Source organism: Dipodomys spectabilis, unplaced genomic scaffold, assembly GCF_019054845.1.
Source record: "Dipodomys spectabilis isolate Male_0828 unplaced genomic scaffold, ASM1905484v1 ptg000342l, whole genome shotgun sequence".
NCBI lineage: Eukaryota > Metazoa > Chordata > Mammalia > Rodentia > Heteromyidae > Dipodomys > Dipodomys spectabilis.
The window spans coordinates 540,147-549,836 of NW_024871019.1; the positions used below are offsets into that span (position 1 = coordinate 540,147).

The following is a 9,690-nucleotide window of genomic DNA, read 5'->3' on the forward strand; positions in this document are numbered from 1 at the left end:
ATGCTGTCTTCTTCTATCATCTTACAGTTTGGTGAAGGAGGGAGACCTCTAACAAGTATAATGGAATATACATTTTTGATACAATTTATTTTCTCCTAGTAAACGAAGCAGAAAGGGAGATAAGAATGGAAAGGGCTTGAGGCATTTTTCAATGAAAGTGTGTGAGAAAGTTCAACGGAAAGGTACAACGTCATATAACGAAGTAGCTGACGAGCTGGTATCGGAGTTCACCAACTCAAATAACCATTTGGCAGCTGATTCGGTAGGTTGGTTGTGAGGTTCCCCTCACAGGGCCACTTTTCCTTGAGCGGAGGATGGGAAGAGCTAGGAACCACCTCCACCTGAGTGTGCTGATGTTTTGAAATGACTGTTTTATTTAAATAGACATTTTCAGATGGGATGGGAAGCTACTTTGCTTTGGGTTGTTGTATGCTGCTATTAGGGCTTTTATTCAGGCCTTCCTGCTTTCACTTGGCTCTTTGATTCATGGCTGGCGCTCTACCACTTGGGCCACACCTCCAGTTCCACATTGAAAAAGGCCTGGCCTTGTGCCAGCGCTGGCTGACCTAGGCCGAGATCTATGCACAGAGGCGGTTCCCCTGCCACTGCTGGCCATTGGTTGAGAGTCCAGAGAGCTTCTTGCCTGTGCTGGTCTTGAACTGCTTTCCCTGACTGCAGCTCCGAGTAGCTAAGATTACAGACCTGCACCACCAGACCCACCTTGGATTTTTTTAAAAAATGTAACGGAGTGTAGCCTACCTGTGACTCAGCCCTCTCTGGAGTCCACACCCTATCCTGCATCTCCCAGCACTTGTTTTAAAATGATCTTCCTCCTGCCCGGCGAATTGTTTTGTGCTTCCCAACGTCAGTCTGATGATAGTGTTTATTTCCTCATTGGTTTTGAAGATTATTTTCAGTGGCATAAAATTTGTTTAGCATTTTGAAGTTACTGTATTGATTTTAGTATATCAAAGTAATGTGACTATTTAACCCTTTTAACCCTCGTCACTCAGTGAAAAATACTTTTAGCAGGCTTACGATCAGAAGAACATTCGGCGAAGGGTTTATGATGCCTTGAATGTGTTAATGGCGATGAACATAATTTCAAAGGAGAAGAAAGAAATCAAATGGATCGGACTGCCCACCAATTCTGCTCAGGAATGTCAAAACCTGGAGGTAAGGAAGCTCTTCACAAAGTGGTTGGTGTCGCTGCACATCGGGAACATTTTCATGTGGAAATAGGAGGTTTGCGTATGCCGGCATTTCTCTACACTCTGCCAGACCATTAGTGTATCAGAATGGAGACGATGCTCAGCTTTCCTGCCTTGTGATGTCTTCCAGCAATACAGAAACCTCCCGTGTGTGAGCATGCTTTCTGCCACACACTTGTGATTGGTTTGACTTAATCACGGCCATAAATGGAGCGAGCGGGATGAACAGTGGCTTTTGGAGACATTAAAACTCAGTTAGACAAGTCAGAGCTGGACCCCAAAATCTAGACATGAAACTGTGGTGGTAACTGAGGAGAGGAAAGGTAAGAGTCACCGAAGATGTGACAGCTATGGCTGCGGCTGCGTGCCCAGAGCGCGGCTCCGACCCCGCGCAGGGCAGCCGCAGCCTCAGGCGCTAGTGGCCATTTCTCAGGTAGTTGGAAGATAGAGAAAAACAGCAGTTGAGGCTGGGAACTGCCGGGAAAGCGTGTGGCCAGGTGAGGCCTGTGGGAAGAGCTCTGCTCCGGTGAGAGTCAGCTGACCACACACCTTGGCAAGCAGCATCTTGTGCAGCCAGGGCAGTGGCAGGGGGGGTTCTCGAGCTCGGCTCCCCTGGCTCCGCTGCTGGACGTGGGCAGCAGAGGCCCTATTCCCCTGCAGCGCTCCTCCACTGCACAGGAGGGTGGCTCATCACGCACACCGCTGTGTGTGGCAGGCCAGAAGGCGCAGGTGCGGGGCCAGAGGCCCGTGTTAGCGGGGCACAATAAGTACTTAGGGCAGGACGCCACTGCAGTGGACTCAGCATGCGGTCCCTGTCCGCCCTTTAACCTGTGACTGGTGTTCTTGCTGCCCATTGACACTCTGCATCTTTTACACTTTCAAGATAGAGAAGCAGAGGCGGATGGAGCGGATAAAGCAGAAGCGGGCTCAGCTCCAAGAGCTGCTCCTGCAGGTAAGGCCGCCGGGCTGGCCCTCCTCTCACAGTGACCATCGCCTAATGGGGTGCCCTAACCCCGCGCTTCCTGTCCTGGCGGGACTCATCCTTACTTGGACTGTTGGGGTGTTACTCTCTAATCCAGGAGTTCAATGGAGGCAATCAGTGTTAAGGACAATAGTGAAGCCCACCTGAATGCTACAGCTATGCAGTGCTTTGATAAAGCTTAAGAAATACCAATTTTTTGTGAAACGTTTATCTTCAATCAGCTACTCAGAAAAAGCCAGAAGTGGCGCTGTGGTCAAGTGGTAGAGTGCTGGTCTTGAGCAAAAGAAGCTCAGGGGCAGCGCCCAGAGTTCAAGCAACGCCCAAGAGTTCGGGATTGCAAAGCACCATTTTTAGATAACTTAGTAGACTTTGGCTGACTTTGTAATGTAAACTGTTGTGTAGAACAATGTGAGGCTGGGTTTTCTGGAGTTGGTGTGCACATTTAGTTCAGGTAGGAAATGCAGGTGAGTGAGCCAAGCTGTCCCTTCACTTTTCTAATGTCTTCCATAAAAGAAAGTAGGTTTTTTGGGGTGAGGGGTGAGGGTTAATACCTAGTGCACAGATGAGACAGGAAGAGGCCTGGGGGTGATTCTGATTGGATCAGAAGAACACATCTTCAACACAAGGCATTCTGCCCAAATAAACAATTTGGGCAGCACCATGCCTCAAGCCACACCAGCTTTCCTGTCCAGGCTGACTTGGAAGTTTGAGCCTCCAGATCTTAGCATCTGGAGTAGGGTTTGGGGTTTTTTGTGCTTGGTCTGGGTTCAAGGTTTGCGCACTTGAGCCACAGCTCCAGTAGGTAAACATATCCCACGCCTCCCACCATTCATCCTGGACCCTGAAGGAGGAACAGCAGAGTAAGACAAACCCTCGTCCCTCCAGGCTCAGCATTGCCAGGAGCTGCTCAGCCTGGAACAGAACAGAAACAGTGCCATCAGTGCAAACAACCTTTCTCTCCGATTTATAGTTATATATTCATTTATAACCGCGCTTAGGGTAGCTGCTTTACAGCAGAGCACAAGAATCAAAAACCTAAGTCAAGCGATTCATCGCCACCTGGGAAGGAAGGCCTCTCTTGGCCCTGTGTGCAGGCCCTGGGCCACCTACTCTAGGTGGGCTGGAGCGTCCCCGCCCCGCCGTGCCAACTAGTTCTTGCCAACAGTGACTTTGAAGGGATTAGTGTTCACTTTCTAGGCCACAGCATCTATTTTAAGGCAGTAGTATTCTTAGGATCTCACAGAATTGAATCTAATTGTTTTCCATAAATTTTTCTGGACTCATTATAGCTTAAGTTGGGTCCAGTCATGGGGCCTGAACTCTGGGCCTGGGCACTGTCCCTCAGCTCTTCAGCTCAAGGCTAGTGCTCTACCACTTGAGCCACAGCGCCATTTCCGCCTTTTTTCTTTTGTGGTGCTGAGGAATCGAACCCATGGCCTTAGGCATGCAAGGCAAGCGCTCTACCACTGAGCCACCTTCCCAGCCCCAGCTTAAAAGTATCTTAAGTGTATTGTTTGCATTTCAATCCCATGCAGCTTACCCACACACAAAGTGACTACCATCTTTATATTGAACATTGCAGCAAATTGCTTTCAAGAACCTAGTGCAGAGAAACCGGCAAAATGAGCAGCAAAACCAGGGTCCCCCGGCGGTGAACTCCACCATCCAGCTGCCCTTCGTGCTCATCAACACCAGCAGAAAGACCGTGATAGACTGCAGCATCTCCAGCGACAAGTGAGTAGGGCCCACCTGTACACAGGCCCTCCAGCCTGCAAGTGCTGGGAATACAGGCACATCACATCAACTTTGGTTTTTGGTCTGGCTGGCCTTGAAGTCAAATCTTGCTGCCACGCGCCACCCCACCTGACATTCAACAATGTTCGTTGCAGCACTTTAGCAGGTTGGAGTGTTCTGTAACTTACCTTCCATGCAGAAGCTTCAGAGCCGCACATCCTTCACAGTGCGCTCCTGAGACAGGGCCCTATGCTGCAAAATTCAAAGTTGCAGTTAGTCCCACTGCCAGTTTAGAAAAGCCGTAGGCAGCCGGGCGCTGGTGGCTCACGCCTGTAATCCTAGCTACTCAGGAGGCTGAGATCTGAGGATCGAGGTTCAAAGCCAGCCGGGGCAGGAGAGACTGTGAGACTCCTATCTCCAATAAACCACCAGAAAACCGGAAGTGGCGCTGTAGCTCAAGTGGTAGAGCGCTCGCCTTGAGCTGAAGAGCTGAGGGACAGCGCCCAGGCCCAGAGTTCAAGCCCCATGACTGACAAAAAAAAAAAAAAAGCCATAGGCAGACAAGCCCTGCCAGGACCCGTACCTGCTGCGTGGGAGCGTGACTTCACAGCTGCAGCTTCCCTCCTCCCACGTGAACGCGCAGCGACTAGTGCAGCGACTCTCAAGTTGGGGAAATGAAGGGTTTACTGAGGCCTCGATTGTGGACACTGCCTGTGCCCTACGGTGATGCCATCTTTCCCGATGCAGACCATTGTGCGTCGCCATTTGCCTGTGGCAGATACCTGTTCATACACTTGCTTCAAATACGGCGTATATGCCCTAAAATGTCCACCCTCACCAGATTTTTTTTTTGGGGGTGGGGGGGGGAGGAGTCGATTATGGGTCTTGAACTCTGGGCCTGGACGCTGTCCCTCAGCTCTTCAGCTCAAGGCTAGCGCTCTACCACTTGAGCCACAGCGCCACTTCCGGCTTTTTTCGTTTATGTGGTGTTCTACCACTGAGCCACCTTCCTAGCACCACCTCCTATCTTTTTAAGACCCAGACTGGCCTTCCGGTGGGTTATCCTGCCCTCAGCTCCCAAGTGCTGGGATTACAGGTGTGTACCCATGTCCAGCTGTCTGTGACTCTGCAGGGAGTGCTGTGTCTGTATTGATGTTGATGGAGGCCTCCTCAGCCCCTCCTGACAGGACTTCCTCGGAGGCAGGATGCCCCTAGCTCCTGCGTGCAACCAGACGCCCGTGGCCACCCCGTCAGGACACGTCCTGCCAGCAAAAGGACCGGGCTGGTAGCTCAGCAGCACAGCGCTGGTCTCGTGTGCACAGCCCAGTGCTGCAGAAGGGGAGCCCAGGCTGGCACGCAGCCCCGGGTCCCTCGGCAGCGTCCTGGTCACCCGCAGGTTTGAATACCTCTTCAACTTTGACAACGCCTTCGAGATCCACGACGACATGGAAGTGCTGAAGCGGATGGGGATGTCCTTCGGGTTGGAGTCGGGCCGCTGCTCTCTGGAGGACCTCAAAGTGGCCAAGTCCCTGGTGCCCAAGGCCTTGGAAGCCTATGTCACAGGTAAGAGAGCTTGGGGGAGAGGGGGCGCCCCTCGCCTTAGCTGCTCAGGCTGATGGGGGAGGGTCCTGGTCCCCCCCCCCCCAAAAAAAAGAACGGAGAAGGCAAGAGGAGAGCATGGAGGGGAAGAGACACAGGAGAGCGCGAGGCGGAGGGGCGGGGGGAGTTCCGGTCTCCCATGCTGTCTGTCTTTCCCCGCAGACATTTCCAAGGAGGCGTCCTGGCTGCAGGGGCCGCTCCTCCACTCGGCCCAGCCTGTTCCCAGTTTAGGCCCAGCCTCCAGCGGGCCGGCACCCCAGCCCAGGTAAGTGCGGGCTACCCCAGGTTGGGGGGCGGGGAGGGCAGCACCCGGGCGCTGACCCGTCCCATGTCTGTGTCCCCAGCGGCCCCCCGGGGCTCTGCGCACACACCGAGGGGTCCCTGGCCGCGGGCCCGCTCCTGGCCACCCAGGGCCGGCTGGGCAGTGGCACGGGGTCCCGGGGCGAGACGCCCAGCTCCTTCAACGAGGATGACGAGGACGACAATGAGGACTCCTCTTCCTCCTCCTCCTCCTCCTCCTCCTCGGCCCCTGAGTAAAGCCAGACCAGCCGCGCTGCGCCTTGGGACCCAGGGTGTGCGCCCTGCGTGTGGGGTGACCCGTGACCCGTGCTGACCTGCTGCAGGGAGCCAGGGTGGGCACAGGAAGCAACCGGCGCCGGTGCCAGGTTGGTCCACTGTTGTAGCCGGCCGGAGGCTGTCCAAGCTGGCAGGGAGGGCACCGTGCGCTGCAGGCCGGGCTCCCTCCGCAGGCTCCAAGGCCTCCCACAGCCCCGTGCAGGGGGCAGGGCCCCTCCAGCGGGTCAACACCCCCAACCGCCCTGCAGGCTGCAGAGCCCCGCCTTGTAAATAAACGCCATATTTCTGTTCATCTGACCAGGCCGGGATGTTTGCGGCACAGCTTGGGCCTACCTGCCCTGTGGGAGGGGAGTTAAGAACATCTGCTTCCTAGCTTACTCAGGAGGCTGAGATCTGAGGTTCACAGTTCAAAGCCAGCCCAGGCAGGAAAGTCTGCGAGACTCTTATCTCCAATTAACCACTCAAAACTGGAAGTGGCGCTGTGGCTCAGGTGGCAGAACACCACCTTTGAGCACTTTAGGCCCTGACTGCTAAGGTCAAATGTTTCTCAGCGCTGAGCCAGCTAGTACCTCCACTAACATTCTTTTACCAAGGTCTGGAAGGTGCTGCCGTTCCACACGTTCTAGGTGTGCCTGCGGGCCCCAGGGGAAGCAACTCCATCTCTAGATCCACAGCCTCAAGCTGTGTCCATTCTCCCTACCAACCAAGTCCCTCCCTCGCTGTCTACTCCCCCTGGGACACTTTTGTCTTCCCCCTCTCCCAGTCCATTCCCCTGCTCTGCTGAGCTTGCTTTATGGCCACCTCATCAGCCCGGCCAGCCAGCCCCGTTCACCCCCCCCCCCCCCCCCGCACTAAGGCAGACCCCCGCAGACGCCTGTGGTGGCCAGTACGCAGGTAACCGAGGCTTCCCGCAGCCTGAGCAGGGAGCCCTGGAGGGGAGAGGATCTGCTCCCAGGTGACCCCTGTTCCTTAGCAACAATAGACAGCTGAGGTGCACACACTCATGGTCGGTTTTAACCCCACTACCAAAGAAAACCCCTCACTAGCGGGGCTGGGAAGCTGGCTCAGTGGTAGAGCACTTGCCTCGCATGCAAGAGGCCCTGAGTTCGATTCCTCAGCACCACAAAGCCAGAAGTGGCGCTGTGGCTCTAGTGATGTGAGCGCCAGGCTTGAGCTGAGGAACAGACACCCAGGCCAGTTCATAGAGGCTCAGAAATCAAACCAGCTGCCCCACCGCAAGCCAGATCTGGCTCCACACCCCTCAAGTGTGTTCTTCCCTGGGTGGGGTGAGGGGTGGGGCCTTCACCCTAAGATCTACCCTAGGCCTAGGCGTTCCAACTCCTCTCGCACCCTGACTCATTTACTGAGTTCCAGGCCTGTCCCAAACATTGCTGGAGCAGTGTTTTCCCCCTTGTACAAAGGCCAGGCTAACCTTGCACACACACTCCTTTAATTCTGGTACTAAGATTAGGCGTGCAGTTACCTAGCAGACACCACATCTACTGGGGATGGATGGACACACACACACCTGCTTCAAAATGGAACTTCTTCCCAAAGAGAGCCCCTTGCTTCCCTGTGGGGCAAGTCTGAAAACCCTGTTAGTCATCTTCACAAACTCAACTCCCAGTAAAGCAAGGAGAGCCAAGTGAGGCGCGGGAGGGGTGCTCCTCCCGACGTGCGCTCACGCGGTGCAGGCAGGGAGAGCATGGCCAGCCTGTCAAGACAACAGATTTGTTCAGAACTCTGCCCCAGCAGCACCTGCAAGCTGCGGCTCCCACAGCAATGCCCACCAGGAGGCGCCGTGCCACCAGGCCCGGCAGAGAGCCTCTGGGTTTAGTGCAGGATTCAAGGGCACAGCACCATCAACTCTGGGACTAAAAAGCTTCCAGACTTCTCTTAGCTGCCCCTATCAACAGCTGGTTGTTTTAAACGCCCTTCATCTGTCAACGTTAACTGAAGGCTGGTCTCCGCCTGTCCCTGTCCCCCATCCCCATGTGGAAGCAGGCCAGGACCCAGTTGACAAAGGTACAGCCCTGACTCCTGTTAGCCCGGATCAGGGTGGGTGGATGGAATCCCCCAGCAAGCTAAGTCTCGCACAGACCACTGCACATGCTCCAAAGTAGGAGGAACTCCAAAACGGAGCTGAGGCAGACCCGAGCTCCCATCCCTCAAGCCCAACACGTCTGGCCTCCCTGTCTTCAGGGCTCACTTCACAAAGTCTAGAGAAAGGAGTGAGGTGCCAAGCCAGTTCCCCACTCCAGGGTCCTTACAGACGCAGGAACCCAGGGGGAGGTCACAGCGGTCAGGCTGGCGAGGGGCTCCGTAGTGACAAGAAACCTCATGGGCCTTTCATACCACGGTTGGATCTGCTCCCGTCTGCTCATTGACGCAGAAATCCCATGCACACCACACTCCTCAGCCGGATGCCTCGCGCCCACTCCCGTGAGCCACAGCTGCTCGCAAGGCCTGCTCCAGCAGGCCGTGGCTGTGGCCTCTGCAGCCTGGCGCAGGCTGGCCACCACTCGCTCCTTACAGCAGAGCGCACAAGAGGTCTCCAGAGGACCGACACCATGGCCCTGGAGCCAGGGCAGCCAGCGCAGCTCCCCCAGCCCACAGAAGCCTGCTGGTGTGTCCCACCCGTCCTACGTGCAGCTACAAGCAAAACCTCAACACAATGCGGCTATTTAAAACAAAAAGAGGAAAAGGAGGCCAAATACTGGCGGCTCACACCTGTAGTCCTAGCTACTTCAAGAGGCTGAGAACTGAGGATCACAATTTGAAGCTAGCCAAGACAGGAAACTGAAACTCCTAACCATCAGAAAAGCAGAAGTGCTGTGGCTCAAAGTGGTAGAGTTCTAGCTTGAGGACCAAGAGGCTCAGAGACAGCACCCAGGCCCTGAGATCAAGCCCCGACTGCCCAAAGGAAAAGGAGAAAAGCACAACTATAAAGGGTATAAAAAGCCCTGCAGATCACACAAGAGGTCACCAATGAGCTAACCACTGCATACACCTGGAGGGAGGGCCGAGTCCACACTGCCAGGCAGAGAACGGGAACCGAACCCCACTGATGGACTTTGAGCTTTCAGTATATATAGGATATATAAAGGATAAATAAAGGATATACATTTCAGAATGTGTATCCTTTATTAGCCCACAATCGGCCAAATAAAAACAGTAGGAAGATATTTCACGAACTATTATACAACTTAAGTCACATGAACTGGATTCCATAAAAAATTAGGTACATGATCATCCTGACTAACCTACGCACGCTTTCACCTGTGTTCTCAAAGGCAGCAAGACTCGCTCCTGGCACAAGACAAACCCCACCAGCGCTTCACATGCTTTCCAGCAAGACACGTGTGCTGCTCACCAGAACACCCACAGACCAAGCAGGTGAAAAGCATTACAAAAAACGCCAAGGTAACACTTTCAGATCCACGTTTATTTCTGTTCCTCCTCACACACAGCGCGTCTCACACACACAATTTCCTGCAGCTAGGAAGTCACTTGATGCTGGCAAGGCACCAGCTCTGTTGGCATCGGAATCTGACAGTTAACCAGTGTTAAGTCCATGAAGTATTTGCA

General features: G+C 54.2%; 1 protein-coding gene across 7 annotated transcripts in view; it reads left to right on the top strand.

Moving 5' to 3' along the window:
* Tfdp2 (transcription factor Dp-2) overlaps positions 1-9,690 on the top strand; it is a 48,371-nt gene that overhangs the window by 30,133 nt on the left and 8,548 nt on the right. For 3 of the 7 annotated variants that reach the window (XM_042665720.1, XM_042665716.1, XM_042665721.1), the window contains exons 5-11: positions 100-262; positions 1,030-1,176; positions 2,095-2,163; positions 3,776-3,927; positions 5,324-5,490; positions 5,689-5,791; positions 9,396-9,677. In XM_042665720.1, the coding sequence (XP_042521654.1) occupies positions 100-262; positions 1,030-1,176; positions 2,095-2,163; positions 3,776-3,927; positions 5,324-5,490; positions 5,689-5,791; positions 9,396-9,672 (1,078 nt within the window). In that variant the 3' untranslated portion in view covers positions 9,673-9,677. Of the gene's footprint in view, positions 1-99; positions 263-1,029; positions 1,177-2,094; positions 2,164-3,775; positions 3,928-5,323; positions 5,491-5,688; positions 5,792-5,870; positions 6,374-9,395; positions 9,678-9,690 lie in introns of those variants that run through there. The other 4 variants (XM_042665718.1, XM_042665717.1, XM_042665719.1 and 1 more) reach the window with 4 other exon arrangements.